Genomic DNA, 23,986 nt, shown 5'->3' with positions numbered 1-23,986 from the left:
GCTACTTTTTGGTTTTCACTTGGATAGGGAGCTCCCAAAGCACAGAGCTTAAGTAACATTCCCAGGGTCAAACAGAAAGGCAGTGACAGAATCAGGATTAGGAACCAGGGCTTCTCAACTCCCAGCCCCCGTGCTGAGTCCCCTGGACCACAGCTAGATCTGTATTAAATGACAACATGCTCTCTCTACCATCATCAGAGATCACCCCTGTCCCTCCAGACCCCGGGCCCCACCAGGAAGCAGAGACATAAATAAATTTGGTGACACCAAAAGAGAGGGGGCTTAGAGATTGGGTGTCTGAGCAACTCACATTGTCATTTTGGAAGGAATGGAGGAAGTTACCTCCCAGTTCACCATCATCTCTTGGAGTGCCCGGGGGGTTGCTAATGCCACTTATGTTGTTTGGAGAATTCTAAGGAGACAAACAAAGGAGAAGGTGAGTATGCCTCAAAAACGTCACTGAGCACAGACTAGCAAAATCCCTCGCTAACGACTATGAGCGGCCGATGGGAGAGCAGGAGAGAACGGCCGCGTTTTATACAACCTTCCGTTAGTGCCGAAGCAAACGTCTCATGGGAAAGGTCTACAGGATGGGAGAAAGCCCCTTGTGTCCCTCTATTGCTCCCCCTACATTGGAGCCTCTCCAACCCCACACCCAATTTTCTCACTGCTGATGCTTCATGAGGGAGGGAAGGACTACGGTTGAAAGGAAAATGATTCACCTTTACAGTCACCACAGAGCACACTTACTTTTGGAAGTCCATCTATGTCGCCTGACCCTACCAAAAGAGGGGAAGAAAGGGAACTTTTATTTGCAAGTTAGTTACATTCCTTGCTCACAGTTGAGGTAGTTGTCCTCCTTGGCTAGCCCATTCAGTGCAGGAGCACGCTGGTGCTTAGAATGCCATCCAGAAACAGGAGGCTGTTGCTACATGCAGCTACTCCAGGGCATTGCTAGCAGCAGGCAATACAGGTCGCAGCTGTGCTAATCCCACACCTCTTAACATTTGCCTCTGGTAAAAAGGAACAGTGGGGGGCCTCAGCTGCCTTTTCTTTGTATGCTGAACTCCAGGGAGTTGAGGACAGCTCACCTGACTGCACAGCGCTGGGCACGCTTACTGCATGGCACTGTAATAATGGCAGGGTAATTGCAGGGGCCTTGGCTCTCCCTGTGGTACTCGGACATTGATCAAGCTAGAGCATAGCTCCTATAGCAGGGCAACGTAGGAGACGGACTCGAGAGGTTAATGGGCCTTTCTACTGCTTTCAATTAAACACCAACACTGGTTTTGAGTTTAAGCTCCTCTTCTGACTGAATCTATCAATGCTGCTCCAGTGAGCCTGTGCCTAGTCTACATGCTACAACAGAAGAGTATCCAGCCAGGTGGGTGGACAGGCGGCCTGGCAGGTAGGTCATGGCAAAAGAGGGCTGTGTGGGGCCAGAGGAAATAGGGTGATTCTCAGACCTCTGAAAGCTCACAGTGCACATGTGCCTCCAAAAATCACTGACTCGTTTGTCAGGAGCAAGACAGGAAAAGCCACCAGACAATAACATCGCCCTTACAAAGCAACAGAGGGTCCTGTGGCACCTTTAAGACTAACAGAAGTATTGGGAGCATAAGCTTTCGTGGGTAAGAACCTCACTTCTTCTGAAGAAAGCTTATGCTCCCAATACTTCTGTTAGTCTGAAAGGTGCCACAGGACCCTCTGTTGCTTTTTACAGATTCAGACTAACATGGCTACCCCTCTGATATTATCTCCCTTACAGAGATTTAAATCCTGAATGGCAGATCAGCATTAACAGCTTGTTAAGGGTCCGGTCTAGTGCGCTTCCCGCTCAGCCGGCCTTGAGCTTACCTAACGATCCATTCATGTGATGTGGTTCCATACCTCCCATGCCTCCCATTGGGCCGTCAGAACCGGGCCCCATTGGGAACTGAGAAAGAAAACAGCAGAAAGTGTAACCCCAAAATCAGAGACCTGTACTCCTATCAGCATCAAGCAGACCAGCCCATCCACTGGTAAGGATGGCCTCAAAACAGCGCAGAATGTTCTATGATCCAAGTTTTGTCCAGATACGGAAAGGTGACCTGGCTCCCGTTGGGTTGGGAAGCAATATCCCTTGAAAACTTAACTGCCTCAGGAAAGTTACAGCAAACGTTTTGTTCGGTCACTAAGGCTGCATCTACACTACAGAGCCCACGTCAGCACAGCTATGCCTACACAGAGTATGTGGAGAGAAGGCGTTTTTCCAACAGGATAGGAACACCATGTCCACAGATGAAGCACAGGGTAGGAACACCATGTCCACAGATGAAGCACTCTTCTGTTGGCACCACTGAATCTACCTGGGGGTTTTGTTGGCATAGCTACATCATTGGGGGGTGCAGGCTGTAATACTTTGGTCCAGAACTAGCTGTTGGATTTAGTGTGCGGTTGGTGGTGTGGCCTGCGACATACAGGAGGTCACAGACACTTTGGGGGTCCCCTCTGGTCTTCGACTCAATTACTCCCGACTCTATAGCTACACAGAATAGCAGGGCTCTGGTTTCACCCTCTGCAACCTCCGTTATGAACAGTGTTTACAGAGGAACTAATATCCCTCCTTTAGTTCTATCGACACGCGCAGTGTACAGGGCCCCCCACTGCCCTGGCAATAACTCATTGTGGCAGGCTGATGGGGCTGAATCACAGGGCTATCAAGTCAGCCAAGACACCCAGCGAGGGGAGCGGGTAACATGACGGGTGTCAGGCACATTGGGGAGGACTTCCGTTCTCCCAGCTGGTTTAATACTCCAAGCTGCTATGCGGGGGACAAGGGTTCAAACTCCCTCTTACAGAAAGAGTCACAAAAACACACAGCAGTGAGACCTGTGCTCAGACACGTGCATGAGGTCACCCTTTGGCCCCTCCTGCCCCAGCATCAGCAGACACTCTGCCCCAATAAGAACGGCATGTAGGGTGGGGACATGCACGCATGTGTGGGGTGACCCCCAGCTGCCTTGTTAGCAGCACTCCGTGCTCTCTCAGCTGACAGACACACGCAATGGTTCTGCAGCTACTTTGCCCAAATCGTTACACTTCCTTGAAACCAGGAAGTGATGTCTAAAGGGCACATTCTCCCCACCAGCATATCCCCAAGTGAACCAGCCACTATAACCCAACGCGGGTGTCAACATGCTGCGCCCTACAAAGATTGGCTCCTCCCTTTCGCTCGTGACATCCTTCTCTGGCCACGAGGGGGTGTTCCAAGATCACGCCATGGCAAAACCACCTCCAGTCTGAAGAGTGCACAACCTGATCTACCATTGCAAATCCAGGCCAAAGATCTCCCGCCCCACCCACCCGGCAGCACATTTCAACGGCCGGCTGAGGGAGCTAGCCGTATTTCCTTACGCCACCTCCCATCTTCCCCCAGTGCTGCTCCAACCACGTTCCCAGGGATCAGTGAGGCTTCAACAGGATCGCCTAGATCCACCCGAGCCCCCTGTGCTGTGATCATCATCCATCTGTCTGCAGGGGGAACAGATGGGCCTCCCTTTGGGGCCTACCCATGCAGCTCCTCAAATCAGCCAATAGCGTTTGCTATTGAGCAGTCTGAAGCCCAGGCGTCAAGTGCCTCGCGTCTGCCAGGCTCCTGACCCACGAGAACAGGAGAGGGAATCCAACCATGCTCTGCCATTTTCCTGGTGAATAAAACCATTGAAGCTAGCTAGCAGCCTGTGCACCCCATACTGAGCTGAAGAGCACTCCAGGAATCAGGCAAACTGGCAGCTTCTGCTCAGACAAGGCCTAGAGACCTAGAGTACCAGGCCTGCTAAGGGGCCAGATGGAGGAGCACTCTCCTCACTGCTGAGCAGCTCCTCCAAGCCAATGCCGTCAGCTCCTCCCTTACCGAGCACGGAACCAAAACAGACTTCAGGTGGAACCATCACACTGACACCGCCCCCGCCCCCCCCAACCTTCTGGCATGACCATTTCGTTTTCTAAGTGGATGGGTGTGATGTCTTCCCACCCCCACATCATTCCTCCTCAGCACACAGACAGGAGTGATGGACCCTCACAGCTGATCCAGCCAATGCAGCCACTTATGGGTGCCACGCTCCCAGGCTCCACACTGAACAGGGGCAGGCAGATTCAATAACGCGTCAGCTCCTTAGAGCTGGGCCCACCCTCGTTGGGAGACTGCAGAGCACTGAGCGGGCACTACTGTAAAAAAGTGGGGGTAGATTTTCGTTCATCATCACTACCGCCCTCATTTTGTTTCCCTGTCCCTAGATCTGCAAAGATCACATTACTGGAAATGGCCAAGGGAGTTCCCACTCGAATCACTTTACCTACGTAAGCTGAAGATAAAACCAGCAAACATCTCTATAAACAGATACGCAGCCAACGTGGGCACAACTGCCCCCCCCCCCCCCCCCCCCATCAAAAATGGGTTTGACATTTTACTGTTTTACGTGCCGAGCTGCAGCAGTTATAACGCCCCTTAAGGTACATCTACGCAGCGAACACCCACGGCTGGCCCAGGTCAGCTGTCTCAGGCTCACAGGGCTGTAAAATTGCTGTGTAGATGTTTGGGCCTGGGCTGAAGCCTGAGCTCTCGGACCCTGCAAAGGGGGTTCCAGAGCCCAAACACAACTGTTTTTAGCCCCGCAGCCCAAGCCCTGGGAGCCCAAGTCAGCTGACCCCGGCCCCGCCACGGTTGTGCCACAGGTCTTTTATTCCAGGGTAGACATACTCCAAAAAAAGTCAATCTGGTCTGATCTTTTTCACCTGCAACACCCATCAATGTCACAATGAAGATGGTCTGGTCCTCTTCCCCCCCCCGCCACCTTATCCAGTTCATTGATTTGGGCTGAGATTGTCAGAGAAGCCCAAATCCCACTGAAATTCAATTCATCCTTTGAAAATCCCTAGCTTTGGGTCTAGTCAGTTTCGCTGTTCTCCCCTGAAGAGTCAGCTTCCCCTGTGGTGCAGGCTTTTGTTATTATATATTCACCCTCCCAGGAGGAAGAGAGAAAAAAATCTCACACGTGATCACAAAAAAACCCACCCACGCTGGCAGGGGGAATCTCAGAAACAGGCAGTGCTTGGAACCAATAGTTTATAAGTTGACTGTATCCCTTTAAATGTGACTGCTAACTGGATGCGTTGCTGACATGATCTTGACCAGAGCAGCATGAACGGCACCATTTTAATAAGCATAAAAAATTAACAAAGTTGCTGAAGAGTTAATCGCTTTTTGATGGTTTGTTTTATTTCTATTTTGTAACCAATGGCTGAAATCAATTAAACTGCTCTACCCTCAACTGATGAAGTTAATTATGATTTGTTATGGTATCTGATATGTAAATTATTAGAAAGCAGAGACTTACATTCGATCGACTGCCTCCAGGCGGTACTGGATTAATCATTGTGTAGATGTTGTCACTTGAATTGGTTGAATCTGTAGAACAGTGAAGCCCAGTAAGTCAGAGTGATTAATTCATTTCTTAATTAAAACAAACTCATGCCACTTGAACTCATTCTTTTGTATTTTATCACCTAAAATTCCCTTTAAGTACCACCATTTTCTGGCTAATTTGTATTTAATGAAGATTCACAAAGTTTTTAATCACAGAAATTCAACTGTGAAAATAATTCAACTACTGAGAATCACAGGGCCTGCTCATCAGAAGAGGCGTAGAACGATAATTTGCTTCGATGTATCACTTAACACCTCAAAATTACCCAAACATCCTCCAACATTATTACAATACTGGTATTAAAAACAAATCACCAAACCCGTATGGAAAAGGAACCCGTCTCTTTATAATGCACATGGTAACAGACAAACCATTTTAATCACGTCACAATATATAAATGTACAAATGACAAGTGTGCTGCCACGACAGAATACTGGGACAGTGACTAGCAGCACCCATTAACATATGGATTGTTTTATTATGACCTAGTCTGAAATGTAGGTCAGAGTTCTCATAAAAATGCAGAAGCAGAAAGACAGTCGTAATATTACATTTTAGCTCCACCCCTGCAGCTGTGAAACACCACAGTTACAGAACAAGGCTACTTCCCCTGAGCCCACCCACCCGCCATCCCCTCCTATTGATCACTACAACAATTACAAAATCAGCCTTGCAAAACTGCCAGAGAAATTTACCAGCCCAGAGGCAGAATCCACATGCCCACCTTTATGTGGGGAAGGAGGTGAAAATCATTGTGGGAGATTTTACTGACCCATCCAAAAAGAATTTGAAATTTTGGGGCGAGGGAATTAGCCTACCGTGGCAAGCAGAATTTTGCAAAGCGGTTTTCAAAAGCCCCTGCAAGTCCTCATAAATCTGACCACCACAATGGCAGCCTCCACAGCCTGACTTGGTCTTTTTAAAGGAGGAGGCATCAGAGTTAAAAATTGGGCGAGGGGAGAGGGGGGAAAAAGGGCAGCACAGGAAACCTTTCCAGTAAAGGGATTGGATTTTTTTTTTGTAGCTAATACAATTTTAAACCTTGACTGGATTATTATTATTATTTTTTTTAAAAAAGAGCAAGCAGTGGCTGATTAGTCAGCCCCTAAACAGTACAAAATGACTCCCTTGCTTTTTGTTTGCTAACCAGCATGAAAGGAATAACAAATAAATATATTCAATTTTTTATAAGGACATTTTGTCAGAGAACAAGCAGTGTTTTGCACATTTCTAGTTTACATGCCTCACAAGGCTGGTTCACTTTAGTAACACGGGGATTAAACGTGAAGTGACTACTGCTTCTCAGGGAAACAAATCTGAACACGGAGAAAGGCTGGCTCCTTTCCTCTTCCCCACTTCATATGTACTCACACGTGCTCTCAGAGTTCCCCCACCTCACCAATTTTCACCCTCTTGAAACTCAAACCTAGGAGGAGAAGTGAATACAAAGCCCCATCCTAACAAACACCAAAATCTTCTTTCACTACTACTGCATACGATCAGAAATCCACTGGAGCAGCAGTTGAGCGTGAACTGAGGAGTTAGGGGGCTATCATTCAAAAAAACACCCAGCAAATCTGGGTTTTTTAGTGCTGAATTAGTCGGCTGTTGAATTTTACCTGCAGGACTAGGCATGATCGGTGTTCCTGGAGGACCTCCACCACCAGGGGGCCCCTGTAGACAAGATTAAACACACATCAGAAACCACTGTGATAACATATACTGCACTAGGTCAGCAAGATCCTGCTGCTGTCAGCAACAATGTCTCACCTTGGTATTCAGCCAAGCATTAATCTCCTGCTAAAACCTTTGATGCACTCTCGTAGCCAAAGTACAATGCTTTGTTTAAGCCTCGAGCAAAATCAGATTTTTTTTTTTTTTTTAAAGTATTTGAGAGGTGTATGTGGGAGAGAGCGGAAATCATTTGCAGTGTCCACGGGACCCTGTTCTAAAACATTTTTTACATTTACACACGAGGGAGGCTGTTCTGGGTACCCAGAAGACACGCAGATTTCTAGAAACAAACATTCTTACATTTTAGAATTTCTGCCTCTGCCCAGACTTTTGTACCAACTCAGGATAGAGGGACATGGCTACACTACATACATCTAACTCACACCGAGAATCTATTTAAAAGTCCAAATAAGTTATATCTACATACACACGTGTGTGTACAAAGAGTCAATTATCTGTAATGTATATACTTCAAATCTGACTATACATCTGGCTAGAAATAAGAACCCAGCACAGCAACTTACCACGTATGTACCAGGCGATGAAGAGGAATATGGAATCTATAAACAGATCATAGGAGATAGTTACCTATCTGAAATGCAGCATTTCATCAATAATATCCCGATTTACATATTTAACTCTGGTGCCCACATTCCGCTTTGTCAAACGGAAGCGGAAATTAGGTTGAATTACAGTAGTGGCCACTGACATGTTATAAATGCCCACAATGCACTGAATATGCTGGCACACAATATTTCACTTACCCCCAAACCCTACTATTGGCAGGATACAAAAAGGCAAGAAAAATTAATGGTTCAAGAGCAAGGTTGTGGGTGTTCTGCACTACATCAGCCATCTGTGGTCACCGAATGACCAGGTGGCTGCTGAAAGATCCTGTCTCCATCCTTCCCCCTACATTTTTTTTTGGGTGCACAGAGTGCTGCAAAGTATCATATCTTTACCCTGAATTACAAAGAAAATGGACAGAAAACTGGCTAAGGAACAGATCAGAACAAAAACATAACCTTAATTTTTAGATACACCAATGCAGTAACCAAATTAACGGAATGCTGTGCAACATAAAAATCTTCTCTAGTTAGCTGGATGCTTGCACACCTACGCTGGGAAGCGCTCTATGGTATGGAGGATGGTGAATGTTTGCCCGGGAGTTTGCCCACATTTAAATGGGTATAACACTACCCTCCTGTCCTGATACTCAGGCACATCCATGTAATACCTGTAGACTAGCTGTCTCTAAAGACGAGGGTTTAGTCGGAAGTTGTAACAAAAGACACAAGAAGGCAGTCACACTTGAAGAGATGCTCATGTACAAATTTTTGCTCTAGTCTAATACCGATAAAAAAAGACTTACTGAATTAGCACTGCTGGGATTAGGCCATGGTCTACCAGCTCCTGGGCCCCTAGAGTTCAAATGAAAAAGAAAAGCTTTTTATACATGGCACATTGGGATACAGCACAACAGCAACGTAAAACTGGGATTCCAAAGTCATTTCAAAGCAGAGGTCAAAGCCGCTGTCAAAGCATCATGGGTTTTGCCTTACATGTTAATTCCAGGCATGCCGGGGCCTAAAGAGTTGGGTGGAGGTCTCATTCCGCCGCCATAGTTCTGCAATGATAACCAAGGATCAGTCTACCATAACGAGAAGGGAAACCGGAGAAGAAAAGAGAAGGGAAAAAAACAAACAAACAAAAACAAGAGGGTTAGTTTGTGAAAATGAACTTTAATAAAAAATTAGATGATGATGAACATACAAGCAATTAAAAACTTTAAAATAAACAGGACTGTGGTATCTTTCCATTGACTCTCCGCAAGACCTCATGGGCTGTTAAAAGATTTATACAGAAACCAGACAGATTTTGCATTATGGCTTCCCTATTGCAGACCAGAGCACAGCACTGGGTTATCCTAGGCCCGGACCTGGCCTCTGGGAGTGGCCCACTTCAGAGGAAAGAGAATATCCCGACCAACTGTGCAATACAATTATTATGGAGGGAGGGAAATTCCCTCCCAACTCCAGCAGGCAAATCAGTTTCTGGCTTGTGGTCTCTTTTGTTTAGGGGTGGAAGGACAGAGAAAAAGAAAGTAGCTGCTTGAAAGATTATTGCTACAGTGTAATGAGCAAGCAATGGGATGCATGGAAGAGATGCAAACAGCATGAACGTTTGCAGTAGCCTTCTAAAGACGGGAAAGGAACCTGTCCTCCTAGGGTTACATCTCCAGTTTAAAGACAACAAAAAAAGATTGGTCTTAAAGTCACTACAGAACAATGTGCATTTCAGACATGTGCACACAGGCACACACAAACATATGTACAGAGAGACTCATAGCCCACAGTGTTGCAAGGGAAGGGACTTCGATTTTGCTACAGAACTATTCAGATTGACCTCTTCATAGTCAAATCTGATGCTACGTCAGCACGTAAAACCCAAACACGTGTACACGGGGTGGGGTGGAAAGTGACATGCAACACAGAAATGCTGTAAACACGTCAGGCATTACACAAAACTCCCCAACTCAGGCACCTGCTCTCCCTTCTTATGTCACCCCCTGGCTTTGCCTATTGCAGGAGTCTCCGATCAGTGTACCTGATCTAATAAGAACATATCTACTGTAATGCCAAGCCCGAGGATGCTGCTGTGGCTCCAGAAGTCCTCATGCTGAATTTCTCTGCCTCTCTCCAAGTCAGTTGCCCATCACCAACGTATCTGGGCACACCTTTCGCAGTGTACATCAGCCTTGCTAAATTCTTCTTGTCCACTCATTCAAGGTAAAATAGCATTAGTTTCTTCTGTGCCTGGACCAATTTATTTCCTCAGCAGTTTTGCAAGGCTGGTTTATGTAGGAAGCCACCACTCCCCCACACAGAGCTAAGCACCCAACCCAGCAAACCATGACTGTAAAAGGGATAAAGAGAAGGATATTGACAGCCAGCGACGGGAGGGAAATAGTGCAGTCGCTTGATGAAGCACCTGATCAAAAGGGTTCTCCCTCGGACTTGCTTTGTGCTCCCTGTATTTGCAAGTATGGCAGCGCAAGTAGCTTAGACCAACCATTTCAAAAAGTGTGTGTGTGTGTGTGTGTGTGTGTGTGTGTGTGTGTGTGTGTGTCTCTCTCTCTCTCTCTCCATTCAAGGAGAGGAACAAAACCTGTGTGGCTCCCAAGAGAAGGAAGGCTCTCCCGTTTCACAGACACACTGACTCCCATTTTCCCCCTGCAAACTTTTACTCACTCGACAGGTTCCCCCATCTCCTTGAGAGCCCCTGGAGAACTCCCCCCCACACACACACTAACTTGACTATGCGTATTTCTGAGGCCCTGTATCCGGACAGCTATCCCTCTGGGACTGGAATGGGACAATTTCTATTTGTTCTCAAAGAGCTCTTAAGATACACTTACGCTGCACACGTCTTTTGGCAGCACAGACATGGCTAGTTCCCCTAGCATGGGTAGAACAGCAATGGAGACCATAAGATGCTGCTTAGGCAAATAGAGTAACACACACTCCTGAACCCTTTGGGTACGTAATCTACTCCCCAAGCCACGTGTCCCACTGCCGAAGTCTTTCCCCAAAGCAGGGAAAAGACCCAAAGGCTCTGGCAGCTCTCCGCTGCAGGAGCCTTTCCCTGTCAGTGAAAGGCTAGCAGGGGGATAAAGGGAGAAGGCTCTGGCAACTTCCTGCTGCCAGAGGCTTTCACCAACACTTATAGCTACGCATCGCCACGTGGACACAGCCTGCCTTTCGCAGTGGCATGTGGCGTGTAGCAAGAGGTATGCAGGGTAGATGGAGTCAGCTGTTAAGAGGCTCTCTTCTCGCTGCAAATGAGGGGAGATAAATGGTGTCTCCAGCAAACTCTTTGTTCGTCCCTAGGATTGGAGCTGTACCTAGTACTTGGCAGTGTAGTACTCCACCAATATTTTTGATTTGCCCCAAGACATATCCAATTAATTTTGGGTTGGCTTATTTGGGAAATCTGGTTTAAAAATCACAAGACTGAGCATTTTGGGGTTTGGTTTTTTCCGTTCCCCTGCCATCATACCTTTATTTGTAACTCAAAGCGCAAAACTAGGTCAACAGAGTGGTGTTGTAGGAGTACAAATATTTCATTATGGTCCCAATTCAGCAAAGCATTTAAGTATCTCCTTAACTTTAAGCATGTGCTGAAGTCCCATTGAACGCTTTGGATTTAAGCCCATGTTGACGTGCTTTGCTGAATTAGGGTCCATTACCTTATCTACATGCGTACTTTGAGGAGGATGAAAAGGGTTACCCGAAGAAATCACTAGCAAATCTTAATTGATCAAATCTCAGTTTCTAAGCTGAACTACATAAAACCCCATGTTAAAACTTAGTACTTCTAATTGGAGCTGAAAGAAACAGACAAACAGGCCAAAGCATTTTAAAGGTGTTAGAAAAAGGGGAAAAGGTGCCCTTGTGCTGAGAAGCTGGGTGTCAACCTTCAGCAAAATGTGAATTAAAATGGGGAAGTTACAAACCCTTGGAAGACCATATTTAATAGAAGCACTGACGCATCTAACCTCAGCAGCACCAACAAATGCCTTTATACTGTTCACAGAATTAACGCTACGATCAAAAAAAGGAGATAGGAAGTCAGAGTTTAAACCATGATGCTAGATTGTAAAAGATGACTGGTTTTCAGTTCATGTCAGGTGGCTGGTACATGACTGCAGGTTACCATTGGTTGGATAAAAATGTATTTTATACGAATGTTTATTTTAGAAGGTCTTGAAAAAACCCTTTGGGAAGGTAGTGGGTGGGTAGTGTGTACACAATGATTTATTACACACAACAAAAATGGTGACGTTCAATATTTTTGATTATTTCTTGTATGCACTACAGCTTCAGAGCACCTGCTTCTTTAGCATTTTAGGAAGACTCAAAAACATGCCAACTGGTTGATGAGATTGCACGTCCCATTTTCACAGGCTTGCACTTGTTTAAAGGAAAATTAAACAAGGCGCTCTCTCTAACGTCTAATAGTCCCAGCATAAGAGAGAGAGCCCTAAAACTCCCCAACTTTCAATACCACCTGTGACTGACAAAAACCTACCCGGTGCTCGATTAAAACGCAACCACTTTCAAGTTTTACGGCAATCACCTTGGATTGTCCAAACTGCACAGAGCATCCGGAACTTTCATGGCACTTTTTGCTTGGCTGATGCAAGCGCAACAGATGCAGGCTTTTGTAATCATACATGTGGGACTATTAAGAGCTTTGTTGTACCAGTTCCTGACAGTGCCAGACCATTAAAATGTATAACAAAGCAATTGGAATCTAAGCTCGCCCGCAAAGAATGCTTGGGATTTTTTCCCCCGAGGTGTGGGGAATCTAGTGGAGTTTCACACCATGCCCAAGGATATACATTTTTATTCAATCAACTTTTCTCCCTTCTTGTCAGTATTCAACAGTTTTGCATACGTTAAATCATTTCTTAACTCTCTTCACACAAGACCTCTTTAGCCCAAGAGCCTCCTGGAAAAACTGTGCAACACACATTCATTTACTGCAGGGTTAAACAGCACTGAAGACAACACAGGAAACAAGAAGTCGGAGGATAAACCTACATCTGAGATATGGTAGTATATTGTTTCAAGTCTATCACAACGAACAAACAGGAGTGAGTCAACATAGTAGCATGCAAATTCACTTGTTAAAATGAATCAACACAAAGACAGAATATATTAACCCAGATCTACTTCATTTAAAATGTATTCATAATTGGACTGGTTCCCCCACTCCCTGGGACGTATGCAACCAAACAGGGATTTGGCATCATTCAGGAACTACAGAAGATTTTGTTGTTCATCGAGCTACTACTCATGCTAGTGAAAATTCAGAGGAGAATGCTACCCTGCTAACTTTAAAAAAATCTGAGCATTCTTGAGTAACGCCAATGTTTAGCTCTTACTATAAAGGAATCTAACAAGTTGGCTGAAATGCCTGGACAAGAGCTTCTGAAATACACTTGGAAAAAAGTTACAGGGGGAAAAAAAAAGATGTCAAAATCTTTCCAAAGCTCATGAGAAGATCACTCAGCATATCCCACTTTGGGGAGAAAAAAATCCCTAAAACTCATCAGCAAATTTTCCCCTCATTGAAAATCCCCAACCTGAAGTTTAAGGTAAAATTGAGAGAGGGGAAAGAGGCAAGCATCAGATTTATCCAGGAAACAAAGAATGGCTTAAACGCCAGAGAAGTGAAATTGTCTATAGAATAGGATAGGGAAGCGTTATGTCCCCGTGATAAATAACTTACTTTTTTATGTGGGCACTCCCTTTCTTAAGTGTTATCAAGGCAAGCTGGATAATGCATTCACCATCACTACATGGTCACAGCTAAACAGCACTGCCTCCGACTAATGAGCAAAAGGGGCTTCTGCGATATCCCTAATGAGGATGCTGAGCTCTGTCGGAACACCGGCTTTCCAGCGGCAACGCACTAATGTAAAATGCATTAGTGCTAATGGGGAGTAGGTGGGAAGAACGCCCAGCTCTTGAAACCCCTAGAGATTGTTTGGATGATGTTTTGCTTATAAACTTTATGAAGTCGTAAGATGTTATTTGGCACGGGACAGGAGAGAAAATGTGCTGCTTAAGTTTACCTGCGGACCAGGACCCATGGGGCCCATCCCTCGTGGAGGATTCATCCTTTGCATTGGTCCTCCCATGTTAGGGTGCCCTGTTGGGAGTAGAACCAATGAAGTCATTATAGCAGAGTAAAAGTGTTTGGCCCAAAGCCAACAGTGAGACACCTTCCAGCATCCTTGAGCATGTTTACCTTGTTGTCGTGTAGGGTCCATTGAATTGGGCAGCAGTGGCTGCGTACCGGGAACAGCCCCTGGAGGCTAGAAAAATTGGGGGAGGAAAAGGGGGAAGAAAAAATAAGCTTTGTATGTATGTATGTAACCAAAATATTTAGTTTAAATTCAAGGCTTTAAATACAAAGAATTCAGGTGACATGGTCTATTTTCTGGGAAACGAGGGACTTGTCACAACTTCCTCTGCTTACACACAGCTCCGACCTGTATATCTCCCATGACATGTTCTATAAATCCCTGTAATTTGCCTAACTTCGCTTTCATAACCCTCCTACTTTGTTTCACAGCCTTTTAAAAAGACCAAACCCCAATTCTCTTCTAATCCTTCACACTACTGTCCTAATGGTCCGATTCCAAGCTTCTACTTGTAAGTAAAAAGGAGGGGACACACGCGGCTGTCGGGGTGAGCAAATGTCTGATCAAAGCACTTCAATGAAATGATACTAATGCCAATGTAATTTCGAGGTATACACTTGACAAATATGCTATGTAAATATATTAAAGTTATTTATTTGCCAGTGAAGAGACATTTCATCTGCAAAGAGGATTTTAAACATTCTTACTGAATAGCTTACAAAGATGGCCTCAGGAGTATTAAAAAGGTATATTTTCTCTTATTTCCTAGTATCCCGAACACTGTATTTCTTTTTTCAAAGTCATACTTTGCTTGGACAACAAATCTATTTAAAGTTCAAAAGAGGACTTCCATGTACAGCTCAGTGCAGATAAAGGGGGAGAAAGAACACAGATACCATATGCCTTGGGGAAGCAAACTGTAAACAATTTTGAAACACGGTTGCTTTTCTTTTATTTGAATACCAACATGAAATAGATCGTGCTGTAAAAATTTAGAGACTCTCCAATAAGGAAGGATGACAGTTTAGGCAGGCCAGGCCACACATCAATGCCATGAGTAGAGGGAAGGTTTTCGTTCCAAATCTTTATAGATTTACAGCTTGGGAGACAGAAGTAGGAAAATAATAAATGAACTTTTCATATATGGTTCCCATTGCTATTAACTTGTTTCTCACCTAAACAAGAAATGAGGCAGTAATGATTATTTGGTCCTGTTATCATGTTTTTGCATCTCTGGATCTACCCAGTAACCTAGCTAAGCTATGTGAGTATTTCTCAATGCAGTGGGTTTTTTGTTTTTTTAAGAGTCTGATTAGTTTTATCCTCCTCGTTAACTTAAATTATCAAGTGTATAAAAACAAAATCACAGAACGCCGAGATTCTGAAGTTGCAACGTTACAAATAATATCCCTCAATGCCTGGTCACAAACATTTCCGGTATGTCATTGCAACTGGAGACTGAAAGGAACCACGGCTCCACCTGGACACTATTAGACAAATCAAAATAGTGTTCTGCAACATGAAATGTGCACAAGACTAATCCATAGCACTTACAGATACAGACAGCACATCCTTGTGCTGTCCATAGTTCAGCAGCAAGAGCTTGGACTTCTTGCAAGCCTGATTTAAAGGGACATTGTAAAACTGCACTTGACAAAAAAAAAAAAAAAGTGACTTTCTGTATTTCACCAGGCTTGGACAGCACAGATTGACTTGTCTGTTTTAACTTCTGCTCCTAATCAGTTTCACTTTCCTGTTCTCCGGCACTTGCCGGAAGCTAGAACCTCTAGCCAAGGAAAATGAGAACACGCCTGTGCACTCTTATGTATGAGCCTGAGAGACAATTGTAGCGTAGTCATTCTCAACTGGTGGGACATCACCAATAGTCTAAGCAGGGTATCAAGCAGCTGATCTCATCCTCAGGTCTTCCCTCTTTTGGTGAAACGGATCTGCCTAGCCACTTGACTCCACTCCTCTTCCCTGAACCTACTGTACCAGGCACCAGAGCGTATGTGATTACGGTCCTAACCAGGCTGAGGTCCCCCATTGTAAAGCACTCCAAAACAAGTTACACAGAACTGCCTAATCAGTGTCATTTTCCATGTGCAGGTTTCTCATTACAAGGCTGTGAGATTTCACCAGCACCAATGAGGAAGGGAATTCAGAAAAGGTGGAGGAGTTGCATAAAGCCGGGTGGACATACCTTCCTCAAATCCTCCCCATTTGCTCCCTAAAACCCCTGCAGAAACACACTGTCCCACTGTCAATCTTTTTTTAAAGGAGATAACAGGACAGGCTTATTTTTATTCTTAACAATTCCCCACAGCACAGGGAAAGGCTGGAGTTAAGAGTTTATACTGGTTTCAATGCATTATAAGAAGTTTCATCTTATTTAGTACTTGGTAAGATAGTCTATGTTTATCTCTACCAATCCAACACTTCAGGTAGCAAATCTGTCTCTTGTAACTGACTCAAACTGATAAGCTTGTTGGCTGTAAGATAGATTTCTCTTTCGCAAGTTTTTCTTACAATAAGACAGCTAAACATAGATACAGGGAAAAAATGGATGCCTAAATTTGTTTAACAGAAAGAATGCGTATGCACGATTTGAGTGAGTGAGTTCTGGTGACCGAAAGTGACAAGAGCCACTTACTACTGGCAGGGGGAAAAGTCATAGAAAAGTATTAAAAATTAAATGGAGTTTTCTAAATCAGATTCATAAAACAGTGTCTTGTTTAACAGACAGTGTAATGCGCTAACAAGAGTTACAAGGTTTATTTTAAAATGTCTGCCTTTGTTAACAGTAAAGCAACATGTTATTGGAATAGAAACTAAGCAGGTAACTTTCTGAAGTACTTTGTGCTACACCTTCTGCTAAAAAGAAACTGAAGGAAAGTAATTGGTGAAATTCTTAGAATATGCTTCAACAGGATAAATTACAACTAAATGCCACAATCTTAAAACGTCTGCACATAGAATCACAGACTTTAAGGTCAGAAGGGACCGTTATGATAGTCTAGTCTGACCTCCTGCACAACGCAGGCCACAGAATCTCGCCCACCCACTCCTGTATCAAACCCCAAACCTACATCTGAGCTACTGAAGTCCTCAAATCGTGGTTTAAAGACTTCAAGGCTGGAGGATTCTCTGCACAAGTGACCCATGCCCCACGCTGCAGAGGAAGGTGAAAAAATTCCCAAGGCCTCTGCCAATCTGCCCTGGAGGAAAATTCCTTCCCGACCCCAAATATGGCAATCAGCTAAACCCTGAGCATGTGGGCAAGACTCACCAGCCAGACACCCAGGAAAGAATTATTTGTAGTAACTCAGATCCCACCGCATCTACCATTCCATCACAGGCCATTGAGCATATTTACCGCTAATAGTCAAAGATCAATTGATTGCCAAAATTAGGCTATCCCATCATACCATCCCCTCCATAAACTTATCAAGCTCAGGCCTTGGCTACACTGGTGCTGTGCAGCGCTGCAACTTGCTGTGCTCAGGGGTGTGAAAACGCACCCCCCCACACGTGCAGCGAGTGCAGCGCTGTAAAGCGCCAGTGTAATCAGCGCTGCACGCTCGCTCGCAGCACTGCAAGCTATTCCCCTCAGCGAGGTGGAGTACTTGCAGTCGCAGCGCTGGCGGCGCGACTACACTCGTGCTTCACAGTGCTGCTGTGGCAGCGCTGTTAATCCCAAGCGTAGCCAAGGCCTCAGTCTTGAAGCCAGATAGGTCTTTTGAACCCACTGCTCCCCTTGGAAGGCTATTCCAGAACTTTACTCCTCTGATGGTTAGAAACCTTCATCTAATTTCAAGTCTAAACTTCCTGATGGCCAATTTATATCCATTTGTTCTTGTGTCCACATTGGTACTGAGCTTAAATAATTAATTCCTCTCCCTCCCTGGTATAACTATATGAACAAACCCCCATTTTCTTTTAAGCTGCCATAAGGCAGAGGATAAACACAACTAAAATTTAACCCTGCCGCTGATCTAAGTGTTCTGGTGCCACAAGTACTCCTGTTCTTTCTAAATGTTCTGGTGGACCAGTTCTCTAACAGCAGGATTATATGCATCACCTTGATTTTTAAAGATTCCAGGGAAAATTTACATTTTACGCTAGTTTTGTTGTAAACCATCATCATTCGCACATCAAAACTTTGTTTATATCAGCTGAAATCATGGGAGACAGTCAGGGAAAACCAAGAAGTTTGTGTGATTATAAAGGAGAACTCAGAACTGCGTACTACATGGAAGCTCTCTTGATAGCGAAGAAGCTGTTGGCAGTGGAGGGAACACACGTTCTATGCCAGGTCCTGATATTTACTACATTTATGTGATTGAGTTTCTACCAGCAAATGGTTTCTTGAGATTCAATGCATTACAAACCCCTCATGGAAAGAGGAGAAAACGTTTTGATGGAATTTGTTAATCAGTGAGTTAATGTTATTTGAATGACAGATACCACAAAGTCGTCTAAGAATATAAGAAACCTTCAGCTCTGTGGAAGTCTAGTTTTCCCCCACTGCCAAAAAAAATTTCAGTTTAAAATCCCCAACTTAACTCAGGTAACAGATGAAGGAAATACAATACCTGGTTTCCCATTCTGATGGGGGGCCGGGGACCTCCTGCATATCGCGGTGACATAAAAGGCTGCAATTACATGAAATTAGTTCAATGACAGGATGCACTCACAGCATGCAGATAAAGAGAATTACTACATTCCAGACAGACTCTGGTTACAATCTACACAATTTTCTGGAGAAATCTCTTTTTTAAAAATAAGTTGGTAAAAACAGATCTTCACACTCCATTTTTGTATTTTTCACAGATTTATTTTTGTTGGCGAGATTGTTTAACCTACTTGAAGAGTACTATATAAGGCTGCTAAAATTAGTGCATGGGAGACCCTGACCATTAGACACTTTCCAAGTGAAAAAGAAAATTGGTAAATGAAGCAAAAAAAACAAAACAAAAAACCCAATGCCAAGAACCAAAAGCCAAGCACTTAAACCATATATACATATCAGTGCTATGAATGCAATTTTTTAAAAAAAACACACAAATTAACAAAGTTCTCACACTATCATAGCTATGTATATTTGAAACTTATGAATGGACTTTCTAATCCATTGTCAACTGAACATACAAAATCAAAAGGAAACAAACATTTCACATTGGCGCTGGCATGATGCTAGAAGAATAAATTTGAGGATCAGATCCCCAGCTGGCGTAAATCAGCGAAGCTCCATGAGGATCAAAGGAGCTCTGCTGATTCACATCAGCTGACAATCAGACCCAACAAGCTTAAAGAGCAAAATAGAACGCAAGCCCCGTTATCAGTGCCCTACATATTTCTAGTGTCTTTACCTGACTGTGGGGTCCCATCATGCTGTTAGGATTGTGAGGTGGAGGCTGTGCGTGTGGCGAGGGCTGAGAACCAGGTGGTCCCTGTGAGGTCAGACAGTAGAAGGAGGTTATAGATTAGCACATGAAAGCGCAGAAAGAGCTAAAAAGGATTTATTGGTGGATCTGTTTGTAGGGAAGCCAGTCTCGTTTTAGATGAGTTTCTATTCATTTGTAACTGAACAACGAATAATGATATTTGCAAAAAAAAAAATAGGACATCTGTCAAAGCACACCAGCAACATTACAGTAAATGGTTCAGAATTCAACCAGTCTGCAATGACAAATACATTTGGATACGCTTTGAAAGTGTGCGTATGGAGAAAAAAAAAAAAAAAAAAAAGTCTTCTCCACAACCCTCCCACACTTTCCTGAAGGTAGGAAACACCTTAAAGGGCTTCCTTTTGATTTGTGGGTCAATGGTTAATACAAGGGATTAAAAATAATGTAGAGGCAAAGATCTTGCTTAGAAGCACATCCCATGTTTGTGCCAGATATTTTTGAAGCTGAAGCCTAGGTTTAGCTCCAATAAATGGATGGCACAACTCCAATCCATTTCTACATGCAGGGCTGTGTTGTTACCCTTAAAGATCCAATATCCTTCCCCAAGACGAATGACCTAATGATGCAAGTAAAGTTTCTTTTGAGTAAAGCGATACTAAAACATGTCTGGGGGAAAAAAGAAAGATTAGTGCATGTAGCTTTTAACACCACAAGACAGCAGTTTCTGACATTTTTGGGTTGAACACCAATTTTTTCCCCCTTTAAAGCATGAAAAGAGAAAGTTTGTTTGGAAAATGTGAGCTCTGAGCAAGAATACACTGATGCATGTTAATGTAAAAAAAAAAAAAATAATAAAAATTCAAGTCCAAGAACTTGTAATTGGTATAGAAAGCAAATAAGCCTTGTAAGTATGTTATGTGAAGCAGCCACACACTTCAGTAAAAGCACAGCAGCAGATGTTCTATACCTGCCACGTTACTAATTTCAACAAGTGTTCGCCTTCTAGCTGCTGCCAGCAATGGCATGGTTTGTTACCATGAGCAATTTTCTTAATTAACAGACATTAATTAGCCATTTAGCAATTTTGCAAGCATTTGTTTAGCAGCTTTCCTAAACATGAATACCACTGTGATAATGGTACTGATTAGAGGGGTCCCCTAATTAACAGTACAGGGAAGGAAAATTGAAATCACATAAATTAAAAAGGGAGGGGAAGTTAATGAAGGCAGGACATTTGCACCTGCAAATCTTTTGTACTACAGAAACTTGAGTGCACCGTAAATAAAGAGGAATTTTTTAAGTGTTACACAGAAAGACACAGCCACAAAGATTAAAACAGAAACAGCCCTCTGTCAATCTTCCATGTTTAGTTTATACGCTCATATATATGAAACTCTCTTGCATTAACAGGATATACATAACTAGTCCTACCTTGTAATTTATAACTAGTACAGTAAGGCAAGAATAGTTCTCTTGCCTCTCCTAGATTCATTATTCTGGGCAGAAGTCATAACTCAGAGTTGCAACGCCCCACTATGTCCTACCACCACTTTAAAAAACCCTCCGAATGTTTCCCCCTGCTGACATGTTTGCAGAACTGACATCCTCCCCCAGAGAAATCCTTCCAAAGCAGAGAGGACAAAGCTAGAATCATTGCAATTTGAACACCAATCATTTTGTTTATTTCACTGGGACATTTCAGGCCTTTTTAACATTCCCTCCCTGAACTGAAAGAGGAGAAAATCCCATAATAAACCAAATATCTACTGAATACCAACTAGACAAGCACAGGGAATGGGGTCTGTCCAGAGTCACTAGGAGAAATCAGTCACATGCAAAAAAAATAAATAAAAATAAATCTAATTTTGCCTTTCTTCTGTGATAGATCCACTATGCTAGACAGAAGTCAGACCTCAAGGGAAGCTGTCAGTGTGATCACCACCCACCAACCACATGGGGAAAGTAAATTTGGCCCTGGATCCTACAATTGACAACATGCAGGTGGACTGCTGAGCCTGTGAAGAACTCCACTGAAGTCTATGAAGTCCACCCACATGCTGCGAATTGGAGCTTAGTGAGTAAGTACAAAAACAACAGTCAGTACCAATAAAAGAAAAGGGTGATTGTGGGTCAAATGAAAGACACTACAGAGAAACCCTTGCTAGTTAAAACTGCCTCAAGATTAAAGAGATCCTTTATGATGTACATTCAGGTAGCTCGGAGCTCAAAAATGGCCATTTCCCACAAGAAGTATTTTCTCTCTCTATTTATAGATTAGACACCACTCCCTCTTCATCCTGAAACATACACAGAGCAGAGAGACAGGCCTGTTGCCCAAATACTGTATCCAAAGAGAAAAGGCCAACTCAATTTTGTAATGTACTGGGAAAGAAGGAATTGACCACAAGTTGGGAAGAAACCTACAAGACTGCTAAAAGGGCTGATGTTTCTCCATCCAATACCTTGCATCTTTGGCAGAATGAACCCCAATCTCTATAGCGTTTCCTGGAGTGCTGATTTATCTACCTGGGGAATGGGATGGTTTGATCGCTGCGGCAAACCAAGAGAATGTAGCCGCTTTCATGAGACTGCCCAACACTACGAGCAAGGCATTACCCCTTCCTCCGCAGAGGAGAACGGTTCAGACAAATTATTGCCCAGACCGCTTCCTGAGAATGAAAGTGCATTTGTAAGTGGCATAAAGGCTCATGACTGATGGTTCCTTTTCCTGTTGCCTGCTTTAGGAGGGGCTCAGTGTTCTAAGCCAGGCACAGTCTAGGGCTGTCATGCAAACCCGCCCGGCCAGAGAGTTGTAACTACAGGTCTACAAAAATACAATAAAGGAACCCTGCTCGCTTAACCCTCCGACCAAACTGAAAGGCAGGAGAAAGGCGATCTGGAGAGTCAGGAAACAGACACCAAGGCTGGCTGTTTGAAAGGAGCATTAGTAAGGGCCAGTTGCACCACTTAAAAAGATTCTGGTTCCCCGGGTGACCTAATCAGGAGGCAACTGGTAGCTACAGATACACATAGCGACAGATATCAGGATGCAACCAATGACTTCAGCAGGGGAGGGAGTGTGGCACAGTGATGAGACTAACCTCAATGAGCACCTCCTCAGACCCTTGTGCAAAAAGCCTTCTTAGGGGATCCTAAGGTAACTCCCGGGGAAAAGGAGAGGCATTGTGTGTTGGGGCCTCGCCGATGCCAGAATCTGTATGCGACTCCGTAAGGCCAAGAAAGCAGCAGGAGCTGAGATCAGGAAGCATCAAGGAACCACGATACACCAGGGCTTGCTCTATCCGGAAGAACACACAGTTTGATGCTGGACTCCCTGGGAGGGAGTCTCTGGCCCTTACTGGAACATGGCTGCAGGCTCTGCGGCTGGATTCAGGCTCTACAGGGGGAGCAGACAGGCGGTGTTCTGCTGCTGTCCCCAAGGGAGTTCCAACCCATCTGCCAGCGAAGCGCGGGGGGGTGGGGAGGGCAGGCTGGCTTGCAGGAAAGGCAGTTACTGGAGGGGATACAGGCCAGCGCCCAGTGTGAAGACTGCCTTGCTGAAACCTCCCCCCCGCCCCAAGCATACAGCACAGCAGGAGGCAGTGCAGACCTGGTGGTGTGCCAATGGGGCGGTAAGTGCTTGGGGAATCCTTCGGAGCTCAGAAGCACCTGCCCTGCACATTAAGAACCCTGCGCTGAACATGCCAGGAAGGGCGGGGGGCGGGACTACTCATGAAGGTCCTCTCCATTCCAAGAAGCCAAGCTGGGGTGAGGGAATTGCCAGGGGGGGAACAAAAAACAAAACAAAACAGGAACCTTGTTTCCCGGAAAGAGGGGGGCGGGGGGAGAAATCACTTGAGAAAGGCTCTGTCACAGACAGAAGGGGAAAGGTCTGCTCCATTCCGGGCAGAGCAACTGGGAAGGCTGCAGTCAGCCCAGAAACGCGCCAGCAGGGGGAGCTATGCAGTTCAGTGAGAGCAGCACTGTCACCACTCCGCTGGATTGGCCAGCATACCCAAGAATTTTGGGCTCCCATGCAGAGCAGAAGGCTTATCCCAAGAGCAGTTTAGGCCTTGGCTACACTCGTGGATTCACAGTGCTGCCGCCAGTGCTGCGAGAGCTCTCTTGCAGCGCTGCAAGTACTCCACCTCTCTGAGGGGAATAGCAGGCACTGATTACACTGGCGCTTTACAGCGCTGCACTGGGGGGGGGGGGTGTTTTTTCACACCCTTGAGCGCAGCAAGTGCAGCTTCAGTAACAGTATTGCTAAACCACCCTCTCCCACCAGCTGACACACCCTGGAGAATTACCAGACTGAGCATCCCTGTGTATTGGCAGGGCTGGCTCCAGGGTTTTTGCTGCCCCAAGTGGTGGCAAAAAAAAAAAAAGGGCAAGCCACGATCGGCTGCAGCTCCACCGCGCCACTTGCCACTTTCTTCTTCGGCGGCAATTCAGCAGCAGGTCCTTCCCTCCAAGAGGGACCCGCCCCCAAAGAGCCCGACGTGCCGCCCCTTCCCCATGGCCACCCCAAGCACCTGCTTGCTGGGCTGGTGCCTGGAGCCGGCTCTGTGTATTGGTGCTTAACCTAGCAATGGCAAGTGTCTATGTAAACCTAATGGTCTCACACATTGTGGGGAGGGATAGCTCAGTGATTTGAG

The 23,986-nt window shown here is 44.9% G+C and overlaps 1 protein-coding gene across 4 annotated transcripts in view; it reads right to left on the bottom strand.

Annotated features, from left to right (window-relative positions):
- The window catches only part of SSBP3 (single stranded DNA binding protein 3), a 139,329-nt gene that overhangs the window by 1,869 nt on the left and 113,474 nt on the right, over positions 1 to 23,986 (bottom strand). Inside the window, exons 6-17 of one of the 4 annotated variants that reach the window (XM_034778507.1) lie at positions 19,290 to 19,370; positions 18,513 to 18,572; positions 14,022 to 14,088; positions 13,846 to 13,922; positions 8,765 to 8,853; positions 8,575 to 8,623; positions 7,727 to 7,762; positions 7,088 to 7,142; positions 5,379 to 5,449; positions 1,858 to 1,936; positions 751 to 779; positions 311 to 412 (exon numbers count right to left, since the gene is read on the bottom strand). In XM_034778507.1, coding sequence (XP_034634398.1) covers positions 311 to 412; positions 751 to 779; positions 1,858 to 1,936; positions 5,379 to 5,449; positions 7,088 to 7,142; positions 7,727 to 7,762; positions 8,575 to 8,623; positions 8,765 to 8,853; positions 13,846 to 13,922; positions 14,022 to 14,088; positions 18,513 to 18,572; positions 19,290 to 19,370 — 795 coding nt within the window. The remainder of the gene's footprint in view (positions 1 to 310; positions 413 to 750; positions 780 to 1,857; positions 1,937 to 5,378; positions 5,450 to 7,087; positions 7,143 to 7,726; positions 7,763 to 8,574; positions 8,624 to 8,764; positions 8,854 to 13,845; positions 13,923 to 14,021; positions 14,089 to 18,512; positions 18,573 to 19,289; positions 19,371 to 23,986) is intronic. The other 3 variants (XM_034778508.1, XM_034778510.1, XM_034778511.1) reach the window with 3 other exon arrangements.

This window comes from Trachemys scripta, chromosome 8 (assembly GCF_013100865.1).
Source record: "Trachemys scripta elegans isolate TJP31775 chromosome 8, CAS_Tse_1.0, whole genome shotgun sequence".
Taxonomy (NCBI): Eukaryota; Metazoa; Chordata; order Testudines; family Emydidae; genus Trachemys; species Trachemys scripta.
This window is presented reverse-complemented; position numbering and strand designations above follow the sequence as displayed.